The following is a 19,527-nucleotide window of genomic DNA, read 5'->3' as shown; positions in this document are numbered from 1 at the left end:
ATTGAAACCTAATTGTTCTCCTGTAATGCTAGCACTCCGAGAGGCAGAGGCAGGTGGATTGCCCTGAGCTCAAAAGTTGTTCAGAGACCAGCCTGAGCAAGAGCAAGACCCCTGTCTCTAAAAATAGCCGGGTATTGTAGTGGGTGTCTGTAAGTCCTAGCTACTTGGGAGGCTGAAGCAAGAGAATGGCTTGAGGCCAAGAGGTTGAGGTTGCTGTGAGCTGTGACGCCACAGCACTCTGCTGAGGGTAACAAAGTGAGACTCTGGTCTAAAAAAAAAAAAAAAAAGAAAGCTAGCTAACTGTTTGTACCTTCACATTAATCTGAAATTAAAAAAAGAAAGAAAAAAATTTATCCCATGAGAACATTAAAAAAAAAAAAAAGAAAAAGTGTTCCTCCTGCTTTCAAGAGTTCCTCTTTCCTAGCCTCCCTACTAGGTGGAAATACAGGCATATACCACCATGCCCTCCTCCAATTTATACATGTTGAATTTGAAGAATCTTAGTAAAGATTACAAGGTGGAAATGTGTGTGTCTGTAGCTTAGTAGGGTGGTTGGTTATGTGTTCTTCTGGATGTTGACCTTATCCATCCATTAAGGCAGGTATTGGAATGATGAGGAAGACTGAGATGAGTGCCAAGGTCTTTAGTGAATGAGGAATATAATTAGGGTGTTTGTTCAATGGCACAATGAAGAGAGTTGGATAGGGCTTTAGTTAAGTGGTTTGGATGTCAAAGGAATAAACAGTGCTTATTACAAGAGGGTGGGTTAGGGATGGCTTGGAAGTAGTCATGGGAATAAAGAGCTCACTTCTTCACCCTGAAGGATCTGGGATAAGCATGAATAAATAGCATTTGAGAGGGCTTAGGAAAAGCAGTCTCATCAGGAGAGAGCCAGGTTTTCATTAATTCAAGGAGGTAAAAGGAGTAGTTAAGGATATGAAAATCTGTACAATGGAAAGGTTTAGAAAGTGTTTCAGCACAGGAGGTCTCTGCCTTCCTAGAATGTTTATCTTCTTTTCCTTGCTTTTTATGTTAAGTGGCTAAAGTATCTATACTCTAGAACGCTGGTTCTCAGCCTTCCTAATGCCGTGATGTATTTTCACTGTTACAAAAGTGTCGCGACCCACAAGTTGAGAACTGCTGCTCTAGAAGCAAGCATTTAAGTCCTTTTTTTTTTTTTGCAGTTTTTGGCCGGGGCTGTGTTTGAACCTGCCACCTCTGGTATATGGGGCCAGCGCCCACTCCTTTGAGCCACGAGCGCCGCCCCGTATTTAACTCCTTTTATGAATATAAATCAACTAATTTCATATATTTTTTAGAGTAAATAAAATTTTCATTTCTTTTCCCATTTACTATGGTTTTTGCTTCTCAACATTTCTGCTGCTTACATATTTGCTTTTCTACTTTAGGACTCATATGAACGAGCAAAACTTATCCTGAAAACTCATGCAAAGGAACATAAGAATCTGGCAGAAGCTTTATTGACCTATGAGACTTTGGATGCCAAAGAGATTCAGATTGTTCTTGAGGGGAAGAAATTGGAAATGAGATGATAATGCTCCCAACATGGATGCATTGCCGGTTTTATTGCAAGAATATAAGTTACATTATAGTAGTCTCTTTTGCAATGCTTTCCAGACCTCAATTCTTGGTGTAATTCAAGGTTATGTGACACTGTCATTTTTTCACATTTCTCTAATTTTGGTTATTTTCATGATACCTGTTGCAAATTAGCAACCCACAGCAAATATATTAAAAAGAAATAAAGAACTATCAGGATTGAAAATAGCTTGTTTGAGAAATATAAATTGGTTATCCAAGTTGAGAGTGATTAATGATTTTATGGTTGGTTACTCTGCTGAATGTGAATAAAAATTGTGCCCTTAGCTCCTGGGCTGTATTTTAATTTGCAAGCTAAAATTGTTGGAGGATTAACTTTTTCTCTTGATATTACCGGTTTTTTTTTTTGGTAATGAAATTATGCTTTTTTTTTTTGTAAATGATATTTCTATGTACATCAATGGAGATGAATTTTTATTTAACCCAATGGAAAAATTATTTTAGAGTATATTGTACTGGCTTTCCAATCTGATTATATTCCTGAAGTGACTTTATCAAAATTACCTGCAGTTTTCTTTTTTTTGGCCAGGGCTGCGTATGAACCAGCCACCTCCAGCATATGGGACAAGTGTCCTACCCCTTTGAGCCACAGGCGCCGCCCCTGCAGTTTTCCAATAATTGAAGCTGTGTATGGTCTTCATTGAAGAAGATGTATATAGTTAGAGGGAACTTATTACATGACATTCCAACGTTTTTAGGTAATCTTAAATTTTGAAACAATTTCAGACTTACAGAAATGTTGCCAGAATAATACAAGGAACTTTAATATACTCTTAATTCACATTCATGCCAGTTGTTTTCATTTTCCCTATTTTTATTGCCCTGCCTGCTCTGTGTGTGTATATACATGTATATACGCATGTATAAAGCAACGATCAAGTCTTACCTGCCTTATGTTAATTTTTTTTACAGATTTATTGAGGTATCATTTACATGCTGTATAAAATCCACCCATTTTAAGTATACAGTTCAAGATTTCTGTATATAATCATCATCACAAACAAGTTTTAGAACATGTCCACTACCCCCCCCAAATTCTATAATGCTAGCTTGTGGGTTAACTTTAAAAAACGATGAACTGTTTTCAAAGTCACTGTAAAATTTATATTCTATCAAGCAACATATGAGGGTTACAGTTTCTCTACATGTTTGCAGTACTTTGTTTTTTTTTTAGAGACAGAGTCTTATCTTGTCGCCCTCGGTAGAGTGCTCACAGCAACCTCCAGCTCTTGGGCTTAGGCGATTCTCTTGCCTCAGCCTCCCAAGTAGCTGGGACTACAGGTGCTCACCACAACTGCCGGCTATGCACTACTTCTTAAAGTCTGCCCTTTTTGATTATGGCCATTCTAGTAAATACAAAGTGCTATCTTATACCACTCATATCCAAATTACTCATCCTAATTTTAATCTCATCCAAATTAGATAATTTCCCTAGTGATTAATAATGTTGAGCATCTTCTCCTGTGCTTAGTGGCCATTTGTATAACTTCTTTGGAGAACTATTCAAATCTTTTGACCCCTTTTTTACTTTGGTTATTTGTTTTCTGAGGTGTTGCAAGAGATCATAGATTCTAAAAGCCAATCCTTTATCAGATGTATCTTGCTTTTTATCTAGTCTGTTTATTTATACCATGTACCTAATTTTATTGACATAGTTGAATTTACATCTGCTGTTTGCTACTTGTTTTCTTTTTTTCTCCTCATACTTAAAAGAAATTCCTTTGTTACTCTTTCTCACCTTCTGTTGTTTCAAATAAATGGTGCTACTGTCTTATACAATCTTATGTCCTCAGCCTTTATCTGAGGATGTATGTTTTTGCCTTCATTTTTCATGGATTGTTTTGTTTGATATTGAATTCATGTTTTATAATTTTTTCTTTCAATCTCTTTGAATGTGTCATCTTAATGCACACTTACTTCTATTATTTTTAGTGAGAAGCAGCTGCTAATCATTTTTGGTCTCCTTTATGTGATAGATTAGTTTTCTTGCTTTCAAAAACCTTTTTTTTTTTTTTTTAATTATTTATTTAATTTTTTTTTTTTTGGCCAGGGCTAGTTTTGAACCCGCCACCTCTGGCGTATGGGGCCTGCGCCCTACTCCATTGAGCCACAGGTGCCACCATTCTTTTTTTTTTTTGAGCTAGAGTCTCCCTTGGTCACCCATGGTAGAGTCCCTTGACGTCTTAGCTCACAGCAACCTCAAACTCTTGGCTTCAAGAGATCCTCTTGACTCAGCCTCCCAAGTAGTTGGGGCTACAGGTGTCCTCCGCAACGCCTGTCTATTTTTTAGAGATTGGGTCTCTCTCTGTCTCAGGCTGGTCTCGAATCTGTGAGCTCAGGCAGTCCACTCACCTTGGCCTCCTAAGTGCTGGGATTACAGGCGTGAGCCACCGTACCCAGCCATCAGATTTTTTTTTCTTGGCCTTGTCTTTAAATAGTTTGCCTAGGATGTTTTTAGGTGTGAATCTTTTTTTAGCTTCTTGATCTGTAGATTTATTTTTTTTATCAAATTTGAGATTTTTTGGCCATTATTTCTTCCAACTATATATTTTTTATCTTTTGTCTCTTCTATGATTCCCCTTATCTGTTTGCACATTTGATGTTACAGCCTGGAATGTGAGGCTCTGTTCATTTTCTCCCCCACTCCCTCCTACAAGTTGAATAATTCTGTTGATTTTCTTCAAGTTCACTGGTTTTTCTTCTGCCACCTCAAATCTACTTAACTTTTTATTTCAAATATTGTGTTTTTTAGCTCCCACATTCCCATTTGGTTCTTTCACATATTTTGTATGTCTTACTGAGATCCTTTGTTCATTCAGTCATTGTCATCAATTTTCTTTAATAACAAAGAGACTTCCATTTGTGTTTTGATTATGTCAGTTTCTAATGAATGCGTTTCTTCCTTAATAACTTATTTTGAAATTGCACTCCTACTATAGCAATTTAATGAGTGGATTTAGAAAAGGCTTGTAAAGCTATATATTCAAAGCTATTGTAATGACAGAAATTCACCTGTTATCTATATCTGTTATTTTATTTTTAAAGACTCTTTATATTTGTTCATAATCATTTTAATGTAAATTCTGAGTTTTTTCAGCTCACTAGTTATGAGCATTTTTTTCTTTTTGAGACAGTCTTACTATGTTGTTCTTGGTAGAATGCCATGGCGTCACAGCCCACAGCAACCTCAAACTTTTGGGCTTAGGAGATTCTCTTGCCTCAGCCTCCCAAGTAGCTGGGACTCCAGTCACCCACCCCAATGCCCGGCTATTTTTTTGTTGCAGTTGTCATTGTTGTTTAGCAGGCCCCGGGCCGGTTTTGAACCTGCCTGCCTTGATGTATGTGGCTGGTGCCCTAACCACTGAGTTACAGGCACCAAGCCAGCAATATTTCTTAGTGTGTGTAATATTTTTTTTTTTTTTTTTTTTTGTAGAGACAGGGTCTCACTTTTATGGCCCTCGGTAGAGTGCCGTGGCCTCACATAGCTCACAGCAACCTCCAACTCCTGGGCTTAAGCAATTCTCTTGCCTCAGCCTCCCGAGTAGCTGGGACTACAGGCGCCCGCCACAACGTCTGGCTATTTTTTGGTTGCAGTTTGGCCGGGGCCGGGTTTGAACCGTCACCCTCGGTATATGGGCTGGCGCCTTACCGACTGAGCCACAGGCACCGCCCAGTGTGTGTAATATTTTAATAAAATATTTTGAAATACAGACTTGATGTTTGGATCGAAAAAGTGATACCTGGTGGTGGAAATGAAGATTTACAGAGCTGAGAATTTTGAAATGAGGATTTTTTTGGGGGTGGGAGGGATTGGGAAAGACTGATTTATTTCGTGGTACTGAGATACAGGAAAAGAAGAGCTCTACTCCCACAGGCTCGGTGCCTGTAGCTCAGTGGCTAGAGTGCCAGCCACATACACCAGAGCTGGCAGGTTCGAACCTGGCCCAGGCCTGCCAAACAACAATGACAACTACAACTAAAAAATAGCCGGGCATTGTTGCGGGTGCCTGTAGTGGGAGGCTACTACTTGGGAGACTGAGGCAAGAGAATCGCTTCAGCCCAAGAATTGGAGGTTGCTGTGAGCTTTGACACCACAGCACTCTACTGAGGGTGACACAGTGAGACTGTCTCAAAAAAAAAAAAAAGAAAAGAAAAAGCTCTACTCCCTAGGTGAACAGCTGTGACTAGGAACTAACCAACTGTTTTTCAGTTTTTACGAAACTGCTTTTAACTTTGCTAAAAAGGAGACAACTGTAGAGGAATGGACATCATGTTTGCAAAGGATAGTTACTGATTCATATCACATTAAAAGGAAACGCTGAGAACAGGACAGGCTCCTGGCAAGCCTAGAGATGTTTTGTGACTTGGGGGCAATCCCTCAAGTAACTCAGTGTTCGGGAATGAGGTAAGATTGGTCACTCACTAGTAAGCATGTGTTAAACATTGATGCTTAGTACTTCTTCATGAGGGTTGTGGGGAAAGAACACGTGAGGAAGGAACACGTGAGAATCCTTACGCATAATTATCTTAACTCTCCACACATGTTGTGTATAACCTTAATAAATAGCCATTGCGGAGGGGACTTGGGGCTACCCTGCACTTAAGGTTAGCCCGCTTCCCACAAGCTTGTACTTTTAATCTGTGTCACGCCTGGTTCCTTCCTGTGGCGACTGAGACCAGGGCCTTAGGGGTCGTGACAGACAACCAGCCTAGAATAATATAGAAAGACCAATGAAAACATACAAAGGTTCTAAGATCTGTCAGGATTCCTGTGGCATATAGTTAGGGAATGTGCTTGTGACCCCCAAAATGTCAATTGTGATGGAAATAAGCCAGGGCTTCATGAAAGGCTGCATTGTGGTAAATAGTGCCCACTGGTCTTTGATCTCCCCAAGGGAGACCTTCATAGCACCAGGACAAGATATACAGTGTGACAAAGGTTCTGAACTAAAAATGAAGAGCCCTATATATGATTCCCAGCTCTGTAGCTTGGATGAAAACCTTTAAATTTCCAAGCCATGGCTATCCCTTCTAAAAGACCCTCAAGGTTCATCTGCTCAAGCTCTAAAATTGTATCACACATGTGATTCAAAGAGTCTCAAATACCCATTCACAGTTAGCCATTCACCTTACACATATGGTACCCATATTAACATATGATGTGTAAAAACCTTACACAAACAAAAATCCAGGGCACATAGTCTGGCTATAAGACAGATTTCTTTAAAAACTTACACTACTTTACGTATAGACCTGGGCACACAGCTACTGGGGCACATATTTTTGAAATGTGGATTTTATTTCCATGCAGATTCTTTTCTGTCCCTATTCTGTCACAGATTAATCCCAGGTTTAGTCAGGAATATTGCATTTCTTCCCCTCTCACAACAGAAACTTAATTGAATTTTAATACATGTTAAGTGCTATGTTGTTTTCTGAATTATTCCAGTCTGACATTAGCATGGTAATACAGAATGGACATAAACTTCGTGTGCAATTCAAAGTAAAATGTTTAATATAGTAAATTGCACATGAACTTTATGGACGCCCTGTGTAATGGGGTGGCTAATCTGATAAGTGTTAGACAATTAATTTCATGGAAAAAAACTACAAAGCTGACAAATGGGGAGGGTGCAAGGGTGTTTATTTCTCATGCAAAACCTACTTTGGAGATGTTGCTAATGTGGATTTCCCGTACTTCTTTTTTTTGTTTTTTTTGTAGAGACAGAGTCTCACTTTATGGCCCTCGGTAGAGTGCCGTGGCCTCACACAGCTCACAGCAACCTCCAACTCCTGGGCTTAAGCGATTCTCTTGCCTCAGCCTCCCGAGCAGCTGGGACTACAGGCACCCGCCACAATGCCCGGCTATTTTTTGGTTGCAGTTTGGCTGGGGCCGGGTTCGAACCTGCCACCCTAGGTATATGGGGCCGGCGCCCACCGACTGAGCCACAGGCGCCGCCCAGATTTCCCATACTTCTTGAAGTGAGTGTTTGACTCCTAGCCAGGAAGTGGAGCCCGAGAGGTCTGGTGAGCTGTTTTGGCTAAGAAAAGGAGAAGAACTGCACCTGTGTTGAGACTGGTGTGCACCAGTCTCTTTGTTTTGGTAAAGAATGCTTGAGTGTCGACAGAGGACCAGATGTTGGTCAAGAGCGAGAAAAGAGAGAAAGAGAGACATGTTATGGGGAGGAGGAATTCATTTTAGATCCCATATGGAAGGTCCTGGTAAAGGTGTGAACAGGCCTCAGAAGAGGATAATGCAGAGTTGATCCCTGCCTTCCTTAGAGATAAGAGAAAAGAAAGGCCAGAATGGAGGGTATTCACTCAGGTCAAAGGCACTGCAGGTGAGACCAGCTGTGGGTACAGAAGTGCCCCTGAGAGAGTCAGTTTTAAAATAAATGCCACATCCAAACTGTTCAAAACATCTCACAGTAGTATCAGCCAGATAAGAACTCAACCGCTCTGTGTTTTTGTTTGTTTGTTTTGTTGTTGTTGTAGACAAGAGTCTCACTACGTCGCCCTCGGTAGAGTGCCATGGTGTCACAGCTCACAACAACCTCAAACTCTTGGGCTTAAGCGATTCTCTTGCCTCAGCCTCCCGAGTAGCTGGGACTACAGGTGCCTGCCACAACATCCGACTATTTTTTTGTTGCAGTTTGGCTGGGGCCCAGTTTGAACCCACCATTCTCCGTAGAGGGGGCCGGCGCCCTACCCACTGAGCCACAGGCACTGCCCACTATGCTGTAGTTTTGATGCTGGGAGGATCAGAAACCATAAATAGGCAGGTAAGGGGGAAAGATGGAATTAGGCAGGGAAGAAGAAAAGGACAATGCCTGTCTTCCACCCTTATTCGAAGTGGCCAGCCTGCAGCATGTCCTAGGTTGTTAATTTTGACTTTTGGGCATTTGTACAATTATATGGGTTGGATATTTTGATTTAGTGCTTTGTAATTTATTTATTGATTTTTTGAGACAAAATCTCACTATGTCACCCTAACTAGACTGCTATGGCATCACAGCCAGCAGCAACCTCAAACTTTTGGGCTTAAGAGATTCTCTTGCCTCAGCCTCCCAAGTAGCTGGGACTACAGACACCTGCCACAACGCTTGGCTATTTTTTTTTTTTTTGTAGTTGTCCTTGTTTAGCTGGCCCAGGCTGGGTTTGAACCCACTAGCCTCGGTGTATGTGGCTGGTGCCCTAACCACTGAGCTATGGGCGCCAAACCTGCTCTGTCATTTAAAGCAACACTAGGACTTTTAAATACTGAGTAAACATGTTTTCAGCCTGGGGCAGAAGAACATATGAATATCTAATTTCTAAGTGATAGTGGGAAATGAAGTTGACTCCTGATTACATCCCATAAGTCAAAAATAGTAGTTACATATATTAACAGATTTTTGTTTGAATACTTTATATAATTTCATGATTTTTCAAAATCTAAAATATTTATGTAATCTCCAATGTTATGCCCAGGAGTTCCATAAAGACCACACTGCCAAACAAGCTGAATTCACAGCAGAGTCCTTTTATTGAAGAGCTGGCTGGTGACTGCCTCACACCCAACACAGGGGTTCAGACAGCAGTCCTGAGTGCTTAAGGGATCAGAATTTTAAGGCTTGGTCTGCATCCTAGTTGGCACACCGGCTGCCCAGGTGCATTCAGGTAGGTTAGCAAGCATTGAACAGAAGCAGAATTTTGCGGTTAGTTAGCCATATATCTTTGTTTCAGTATTTTCCCCACCTGGTATTTCTCAAAGGTTAGTCCGGTGACAGTTGGTACTTCCTGGTCTGTTTCTCAGGGGAGTTAGTCAAGCAAGAAGTCAGTCAGCAAGTACTCACTGACTTCTTGCTTGACTAACTCCAAGTCAAGATAGTACTGAAAGACTTGGGGCAGAACCCCCCACTCAGCCCGGAGCTCTGACCACCCCAATCAACCGCAAGAGACGTCGCTTGATGCAAAAACGCAAGAGGATTTTTATTCCAGTATACCGGGACTTGACTCACAACTCTTTTAGGAGCCGAGAAGTCAAGCCCCGCACAGCAGTTTTTTACAAGCTTATAAAGGCAAAAACTACAAAGTAGGCGGGAATAGCAGACATGCCAGGGGCTCTAATAAAGTAAGAGAGAATACACACAGCTGGGACTCTAACTAGAGAAGAAGAACTCTAGTTCACTATTCAACTGTCTTAAGACAAGACTAACAGTCAAATATTTGCTTAATAGTAAACATTTGCTGCAGCTCCTGGGGCTATCTCCTGGAACAGTTACAAAAGGTCACATTCCTAAGGTAGGGAGTGAGAAGTGGTCACATTCTCATGGTAATATTTTCTTTCAGTACCAAGTATCTATCTTGGGAGTGAACCAGACTTACTCCATTTTGTTGAGGGCTTGCGGCCCAGAAATTTTCCAGGAATTAACCGGTATTTTTCCACCTTAGTCTAGGCCTAGTACGTTATTACAATCGGGTATTTAATATGTATGTGAATATATGTCACCTTTAAATTAAGTTTATTATTTTAACCAAACTTCTGTTGTCTTGGTATTTATTTTTCATGTATTTGATTATACTATACAGTTTAGACCTTCCCCTTTGTGGGAAAGAAATCCTCATGGCTCTGAAAAGAGTACAGCAGTTTTGGGAATCAGATGGTGGGAAAAAGCAGACCAGAAACCAAACTGCATGATAACAGCAAACCCCCTGCCCACCCCCTGGAATGCCTCAAGGCTGGTCCTGAGAAACAACAGAACAATAATTTTTATTCTTCTGCCCCCACCCCCCACGCCCCAACTCTTAGATTTGCCCTGAGTACAAATCTGAGAACCACCACTCCCATAGTCAACACTGATCAGGGATAATAAAAGCCTGTTGAAACTGTGTAAGATCTGAGCTGACTCCTGGTCAGACTCTACTATGCACTTTCTTTCCTTTCTCTTCGAATAAAGTCTTTTTAATCCCTGGGCTGGACTCTGCTCCTTTTTACGGACCGTCTCTCAGACTCTGCCCTTGGTCCCCTGACCTTTATAATTTCTACTCAACATGAAAGTGTTACTTTCCGGCAGCGTCTGTTGCTCAGGGAGTAGGGCGCCAGTCCCATATACCAACGGTGGTGGGTTCGAACCCAGCCCTGGCCAAAAAACTGCAACAACAACAAAAAATAATAATAAAAAAATGAAAGAGTTACTTTCCAAATATTATCAAAATTAATACTGTCAATTCTGAAAGAACTAATCCATTCTGATGACTGCTTTTATTTATTTTATTTTTTTCAGAGACAGAGTCTCAGTTTATCGCCCTCGGTAGAGTACAGTGGCGTCACACAGTTCATAGCAATCTCCAACTCCTGGGCTTAGGGAATTCTCTTGCCTCAGCCTCCCGAGTAGCTGGGATTACAGGTGCCTGGCACAATGCCCGGCTATTTTTTTTTTTATTTTTTGTAGAGACAGAGTCTTACTTTGTCACCCTCAGTAGAGTGCCGTGGCATCACAGCTTACAGCAACCTCCAGCTCTTGGGCTTAGGTGATTCTCTTGCCTCAGCCTCCCCAGTAGCTGAGACCACAGGCACCCGCCACAACGCCCTGCTATTTTATGTTGCAGTTTGGCTGGGGCCGGGTTTGAACCCACCACCCTCGGTATATGGAGTCAGCGCCCTACTCACTGAACCACCAGAACGCCAGAACACCTGGCTATTTTTAGAGATGGGGTCTTGCTGTGGCTCAGGATGGTCTTGAACTCATGAGATCAGTGGATCCACCGGCCTTGGCTTCCCAGAGTGCTGGGATTACAGGCATGAGTCACCATGCCTGGCGCTATAGGCCCTTTCCTCTCACCTTAATGTGGCACTACATATAAAATTTGCCTCCCTCCCTAAATAAAGAATATCATGTCTGTTTTTTCCTCACTGATTCTTGCAATGGCTAGAACAAATAAGGTGGTTAGTACATGTTTGTTTTAATATTTTGTTGTCCCTACTGTCATTCTCCAAAGTCATGGACTCTAGTAGACACAGACAGATTAGCCTCAACATATCTGAGCTCTTACATTCTAATCAAGGTCTCATTACAGTTTCCTTTTTCCACAACAGACACAGTAGAATGTATGAAATGACACATTTCAAAGAAAGAATCAACCAGTTCTGGAAAAAAAGTATTTGATGAGTTTCTTGGCAACACTTAAAAGAAGAAAACATTTGTGACATCCTCAAACTGGAATTGGAGAGCTTTATCTAAGGGGTTTGTTAAGGCATCCATATTTCAGTTGTTTTTCTTCATAAAACATGTTTATCTAAGATATTATTCATTCCATTAACATAACTGAGGGTATAGCAAAGCTGAACCAGGGTATTATCCAAGGGAGGGAAGTTCTAAGTGACAACTTTGTAGAGGGTATCCACTCTGGATCTGAAATTAACTTCCCCAGAAATCTGGGAATGAGAGATCTTAGGTTTCAATGTACCCCAAGAAACTCTTTGGTGATACAGATAGCATTTAACCAATGAATGCAGCAGCTCAGAGTGGACTAATACATTCCTCGAGTCTCTCTGTTGTATACAAAAACTAAAGGGTCAACTAAATTTAGGGTCAACTAAATCTCTACAACCTCCTCAAAGGCCTGGTATTTGGTTCCCATGTCTCTAAATCCTGGTAACGTTGAACCATCATTTCAGGCTGCACTGGGAAATGTCAGAGTCTTCTATTCAGCTATCACTATATATAACACCTTCACTCGTTTCATAGGTTACCCTGAGGAGACAAATAGGGACAAGATAACTTTCTAATTAGACCAGTAGAGAAAGCAAATATTAATGAGCACAGTTGAAATCACCTCCCACATTCACCACAATCATTCGATCTAGCTAAGCTAGATCTCTCACCAAGGAAGGTGCCCAGGCTGGAACCAACCACCTTCTGTACTGGAAACCTGGTACTCTCCAAAGCTCTGTAGGTGTGATCTGGCAGCAATTTTCACTAAAGGTCAAGATACTTGGCCTCCAAGGTGCTAATTCCAATTTATTGTCAAATTATTCAATCTAAAAAGAAAAAAATTATTTAGATTAATATCTTATTAATTTGTTTCACTGTGAGCTATAGCTGTGAAATTTCAAAATTTGCCAGTGCATGTTATGCTATGGTGATTTCTGTTACTCTATTTTTGGTTAACTCTTGAAATTGTTAATAAATATCATAGTAACCTGGTGAGCTTTTAGTTTCTGGTTTTATATTAGTTGTCGTAGGTCTGCTGCTGCTACTGTCTGCTTTGTTAATAATACTAGTCCTAGTTCAACTGGAACTAATTACTAAGTCAATTAATTAAAAGCAGTTTCTATATACACCCACCTGTTTATACCACTTTTTTTTTTGTTTGTTTGTTTGTAGAGACAGTCTCACTTTATTGCCCTTGGTAGAGCGCCATGCGTCACAGCTCACAGCAACCTCCAACTCCTGGGCTTAGGCGAATGATTCTCTTGCCTCAGCCTCCCAAGTCGCTGGGACTAGGGGCGCCTGCCACAACGCCCGGCCATTTTTTTGTTGCAGTTTGGCCGGGGCCGGGTTTGAACCCGCCACCCTCGGTATATGGGGCCGGTGCCCTACTCACTGAGCCACAGGTGCTTCCCTATACCATTTTCTATGAAGTATAACATCAACGTATTTTGCCTTCCTAAGAAATAGAATAAAGACTGAAACATAAGAGTTGAAGATTGAGAAGGAACAAAGCAAGGGGAATTGATCTTGAACTTTAAGTCTGTAAGATATTAAACAGTAGGTGATAAGTATGTAGCACAGGAGGCTTTATAACAATGAGGGTAATAAAACTATACAAAGTTATGATGATGACTAGATACATTAATGGGGTGTGGATTTGGATGGATAGAGCAATGGAATGAGGGGAATTACCAATCTAAAAAAGTTTAGATGTCCCTATTATTTAGGTAATTACTGAAAAAAGAGGCTAAAAGGATTTGAAGAAAAAATAACTATCACATAGTCAAATATTTTTAGCAATTATCTTACCCTTCAATAAAAGCTGACCCATATTGTCCAATATTTACACGATTTTTTCCTCCTGCATCATATCATTTTTCAGTATTAAATCCTTTGGGCGAAATCTCTATTGTCCAATTAGTGCCTTCTGTAAGTATTCCCTGGGAATTGTCAACTCTTCCTCTTACAAAATTACAGCTTAAAATAGTTCTTCTTCACTCTGTTAAAATGCACAAAAGATATTAATAATCTCTTAAGAACAAATTATAATGGAAACATAGTAATAAAAAAGTGAAAAGTCTAGACATAAATATGTCAAGAATTCTGTTTAATTTGGCATAGCATTAAAAATTCATCTTAAGTTATGTACAGGTTAATATTGCCAAGAGAATACTGAAAAAGAATAAGGAGGGAACTTTGTCATAATTGTTAAAATATCTTCTATCATTAAAGAAGTTAAAATAATGGAGTAAAGATGCAAGAAGCAGATCATTCAATAGAACAGAATGAAAAACCCAGAAACATATTCTGGTAAGAACAAGAAGCACTGATGTGTACAAGCTACAAAATAAAAATTGTGTCACATCAATGAAAAAAAAAAAAAACCCAGAAACAAACAAAAAAATACCTAAGTATTTACGATAAAATAAAATGTCATTTTATTATTTATTTATTTATTTGAGACAAAGCCTCAAGCTTTTGCCCTGGGTAGAGTACTGTGGCATCACAGCAACCTCCAACTCCTGGCTTAAGCGATTCTCTTGCCTCAACCTCCCAAGTAGCTGGTACTACAGGTGCCCGCCACAATGCCCGACTATTTTTTGGCTGGAGTTGTCATTTTTGTTTGGCAGGCCCAGGCTGGATTCGAACCCGCCAGCTCTGGTGTATGTGGCTGGCGCCTCAGCCGCTTGAGCTACAGGCGCCGAGCCTAAAACGTCATTTTAACTTAGTGTGATGAAATGGATTGTTTGGGACAAGTGATCACTTAAGAAAAGAGTTACTAAATGTTACAACATGTCAATTCAAGTTGGGGGTAGAAGAGGGAGGGGAATGGGAAGGGGGCTTTGGGGTGCTCCCACTGAATGGGTACAGTGTTGGAGCATATGGCACATCTTTTGGGTGCAGGACATTACTACCAATACTACCATTGCTACCATTGCTCTTACAGATTCAAATGTTGTGATTTGGTTGTTCGTACTCTCACATTAACCTGAAATAAAAAAAAAAAATGTTACGACATGCTGCAAAATAAATCGTGGATTGACTAAAGGTTTAATCTGGGACATAAAAGCAAAAATGACATAGAAGTAAAGACAGAAACCTAGGGCGGGCCAAAGGGGAGGGCACGCAGAAATGAGCTTTCATGTTTTCTAGAGAAGGTGCATTGGTTTCTCCTTATAAATTTGCACTTGATGACACTTTTTGGCACAATCTCTGAAACCACCAAAGCAGCCTTCCGCGGCTGCATCTGCTAAAGTCCTGTGGAGACCGTCTGGGATGCATAATAGGAATAAACTGAGGGAAAAGGAGATTTAGAGGGTTTCTTTCTTTTTTTTTGTGATTTTTGGCCAGGGCTGGCTTTGAACCCGCCACCTCCAGCATATGGGACCGGTGCCCTACTCCTTGAGCCACAGGCGCCGCCGATTTAGAGGGTTTCTTGAGAGCATTTTTTAGGAGGATGAGGCCTTCAACATTTAAAAGCTCCATGCTACTCCTACTCCTACCCCTCCTTGATCCTCTCGCCTCAGTGTGTAAAACCTGTTTTCCCACAGGCGCGAATCCTCCTTCAGCAGACAACCCGAACGCTTAGACAATTCCCGCTGACTTTCCACCTAAGCCAACGCTGGTTACAACACTGGCAGAGCTTTTGTAGCGCTTGGCCTTTGCACATGCGCACTGACCATCTTCGAGCACCCAGCTCTCTCGCGCACGCGCAGTGACGCTACTTTCTGAGGCGCGCAGGCGCACTTTAGTTTAGCGGATTTGGCGGCTAGGTCTGCGGCGCCGAGAGATTGGAAACCGCGGAGTTTCCTTGCTGAAGATTGTGGCCAGACAGGGTTGACCTGTTAGTACTGGGCTCTGGAGGCGGCCGAATACTGAAATCCGAGGAGGACATGAAGTGTCTCTGAAGCATGAGGAAGATTTTCAGCAAGAAGGGCGAGTCGCCCTTGGCCTCCTTCCCCGGCCGGCGGAGGACTAGCGCGGGTGTGGGCTGTGAGCATGGCAACGGCGTCTACTCACAGCCCGGGTACCACATCCGAGACAGAGATCTCGGGAAGATCCACAAAGCTGCCAGCCTGGGGCAAGTGGCGAAAGTGCAGCAGGTCCTTCTGCTCAGGAAAAATGGCTTGAATGACAGAGACAAGATGGGCAGGTAACGGGAACTGCGAGGGGTGAGGCGGGAGAAGCCCCTCTTCCTGGGGTCGGCCAGGGCAGTCGGAGCCCCCCTGTCACCGAGGGTGCCCGACTTTCTTCCCTCCACAGGCTCCTCAGCACCTGGGCGTGGAAGTCTTGAAGGAAAGGGTAGAGCACTCAAGGCTATCTTTTATGAGCAGCAAAACAAAAACAGAATTTTAGCTGCTTTCCCATGCACTTATAATCCAAACCGCAACCCTTCTTTTCTGAGAGAGTCTGGCCTGTTGCCCAGGCCTGATCATAGTTCAGTGCAGCCTCAAACTCCTGGCCTTAGCGATCCTCTCGCCTCAGCCTCCAGAGGAGCTATGGAGACAAGTGCTCACTACAACGCCCAGCTAATTTTTCTGTTGCAGTAGAGACAGGTTCTCGCTTTTACGCAGGCTGTTCTCAAACTCCTGAGCTCAGGCGATCCCCCCCGCCTCCGCCTCTCAGACTGCTAGGATTGCAGGTGGCATATTCTTAAAAAAAAAAAAAAAGAAAGAAAAAAATCCTCCCTGTCTCTCCTTTCTTTAAAAAAACAAAAAAAAAAAGTGGCATAGATACATAAGTATGTTGATGTGCGAATATGTTGTGTATCAGATGAGAAAAAATTAGTTTGATTGATACACAGACAGTTGTCTTATGTTAGCCAACATAACAAAAATAGGTACAAAATGTGATTTTTATGTTATTTCCAGGCATTTGTATTAATAAGCGAAATTGTTTTTATGTGTTATTTATGTTATTTCCAGGCATTTGTATAAGTAAGTGAAATTTTTTCTTATCTGATTTCTGCAATAAACATTTATAAAAGTTCTAGTAAAATTATTATTTTATTTTATTTTTTTATAGAGACAGAGTTTCACTTTATTGCCCTTGGTAGAGTGCCGTGGCATGACACAGCTCACAGCAACCTCCAACTCCTGAGCTTAGGCGATTCTCTTGCCTCAGCCTCCAAAGTAGTTGGGACTACAGGCGCCCACCACAACGCCTGGCTATTTTTTTGTTGCAGTTTGGCGGGTTCTGAGTTTGAACCTGCCCCTCCCCTCTACCTGACGGGCGCCCTACCCACTGAGCCACAGACGGCCGCCTATGTAGTACAATTATAATGAAGTAATCCTTGGGAAGAGTAGAAATATGAAGCTTGCACAGATAAAAATAATTTATCACTTTCTAATAATTTTAAAAATTATTTTTGTGGATTGGTATCCTCTGCCAGCTTTCCATCCAGAAGTAAAGGGAATCGTTCTATCTGTGCTTGTAGATTTTATTATATATATGTTTCATTATATACATATTTTTATCATATATAGATGTATTATGTATGTAAACAGTTACAAATTAATCATTTTTGTGTCCTTATGAAAATTAAAAACAAGAAATATAAATGATCATTACTACTGCAAAAGTATTAGTTTACTTTATAGGAGTTTTCTTTAAAAATATTGAACTCCTGAATTGTATGTATCCATTCATTCAGTTTACTTATTCGTCAAACATAACATGAATACCTATTCTGTAGCAGACATGTTCACCTATCAGCTGGAGCAACTTGAGAGATTTCAAATTGGAACATTAGGACTCAACTTCAAGTGAAGGTTTTCCTCCCTCCTTTCAAACAAAAGTATTTCTTTCTTTCTTTCTTTTTTTTTTTTTTGGAGACAGAGTCTCAAGCTGTTGCCCTGGGTAGAGTGCCATGGTGTCAGCTCACAGCAACCTCAAACTCTTGGGCTCAAGCTATTCTCTTGCCTCAGCTTCCCAAGTAGCTAGGACTATAGGTGCCCACCACAATGACCGGCTATTTTTGTTGTTGTTTTAGCTGTCCCAGGCCAGCTTCAAACCTGCAGCCTGGGTGTATGTTGCTGGCACCCTACCCGCTGAGCTACGGGCACCATCAAACAAAAGTATTTCTGAAGATAGGAAATTGTAAAAAAAAGGCTGGGCTCATGCCTGTAATCCCAGTAGTTGGGAGGCTGAGGCCAGTGGATTTCCTGTACTCACAGGTTGGATACCAGCCTGAGCCAGAGCAAGACCCCGTCTCTATAAATAGCCAGGCGTTGTGCCTGGCACCTATAGTCCCAGCTACTTGGGAGGCTGAGGCAAGAGAATCGCTTAAGCCCAGGAGTTTGATGTTGCTGTGAGCTATGACATTACGGCACTCTACCAACAGTAACAAAGTGAGACACTGTCTCAAAAAAACCCAGAAAATTGTTAAAGATAAACATCAACTGCCCTTTTGAAAATTTATAACAATATTAACTACTAATCTTAATCATTGAAATATCTTGATTTGCATACATTCTGTAACTAAACAATAATATTCATTTGACTCTCAAGTTGCCACTGGGTTAAAGTTTTTTGAAAATCAAAGTAAGAATTGTTTTGTTTTACAGATTTCTTGTTTTAACTGTTTCCATAGTACTTTTAAATACCAAAATTTATTTAAATGGCAATGACTAAAACTGCTATGGAACTGTTGTATATGCTGTATTTCACTTAATGTTAGGCACCATGGAATGTATGATGTCCCATTACTTTATATATCAATAAGAGAATTTTTAAATGTTGCCAATTATAGTTTTAGTACGTCATGAATTACAAGTGGCTTTCTTATGTTAGAGATGTTAAAATGTGAGAATGTGGGCATCTTAGAATCAGTAAAAGTGTTATCTCCAATCTTTAAAGCATACCACAAAATACGTATAATTATATTATTTTGCTTAATTAGCATATTATTTTTGTTAAATAGTAGCAATAATAATAGTTATATTTAACAGTTACTCAACTGTTTTTTGTGCTAAGAACTGTTTTAAATACTTTGCATAGATTCTCATTTAAAATTCAGCAGTGGTGTTCTGTGGGATAGCTACTATTTTTGTCTTCATTTTGTTGATGAGGATATTGAGGCACAGAAAGGCTGAGCAATAGCTAGTAAGTGATAGAGCTTAAAGTAGGATCCAGGCTCTGCACCCGTAACTCAGTGGGTAGGGCGCTGGCCACGTACACTGGCGCTGGTGGGTTTGAACCCAGCCTAGGCCTGCTAAACAACAATGACAACTACAATAACAAAAATAGCCGGGCGTTATGGCAGGCTTCTGTAGTCCCAGCTACTTGGAAGGCTGAAGCAAGAGAATAGCTTAAGCTAGTCTTTCACTAATGTGGTAATAACAGCTAAAAAGTATTTTACTTTCTTTAGATGAAAATTAAATATTTGTTTTGAAAGCAGAAGAATACATGCTACTTGATGTTTACAATTACATAAATAACCATATGTTATGAGATAGCACACTACAATTTCCTAATGTGTCCTCTCTCTTTCATAGGACTGCTCTGCATTTGGCCTGTGCCAATGGCCATTCGGAGGTGGTGACGCTCCTGGTGGACAGAAAATGCCAGCTTAACATGTGTGATAGTGAGAACAGGACAGCTCTGATGAAGGTATATGGTAGGCAACCATTTCAACACGAGATGGATTTGATTTAAATACTTAGAATAAAAATGAATTTGTCTTCTTTAAATATAACTAGTTGGTGAAATT

General features: G+C 40.9%; 2 protein-coding genes across 3 annotated transcripts in view; both read left to right on the top strand.

Moving 5' to 3' along the window:
* YME1L1 (YME1 like 1 ATPase) overlaps window positions 1–2,378 on the top strand; it is a 30,959-nt gene extending 28,581 nt beyond the window's left edge. The window contains 1 exon segment of the mRNA XM_053931268.1: window positions 1,410–2,378. Within this exon segment, the coding sequence (XP_053787243.1) occupies window positions 1,410–1,553 (144 nt within the window). The 3' untranslated portion in view covers window positions 1,554–2,378.
* A 13,192-nt stretch (window positions 2,379–15,570) lies between these two features.
* ANKRD26 (ankyrin repeat domain containing 26) overlaps window positions 15,571–19,527 on the top strand; it is a 93,927-nt gene continuing 89,970 nt past the window's right edge. For both annotated transcript variants that reach the window (XM_053573138.1, XM_053573136.1), the window contains exons 1-2: window positions 15,571–15,969; window positions 19,313–19,427. In XM_053573138.1, coding sequence (XP_053429113.1) covers window positions 15,728–15,969; window positions 19,313–19,427 — 357 coding nt within the window. In that variant the 5' untranslated portion in view covers window positions 15,571–15,727. The remainder of the gene's footprint in view (window positions 15,970–19,312; window positions 19,428–19,527) is intronic.

This window comes from Nycticebus coucang, chromosome 20 (assembly GCF_027406575.1).
Source record: "Nycticebus coucang isolate mNycCou1 chromosome 20, mNycCou1.pri, whole genome shotgun sequence".
NCBI classification, from domain to species: domain Eukaryota; kingdom Metazoa; phylum Chordata; class Mammalia; order Primates; family Lorisidae; genus Nycticebus; species Nycticebus coucang.
The sequence above is the reverse complement of the archived record's forward strand: the minus strand, read 5'-3'. Positions and strand labels throughout refer to the sequence as shown.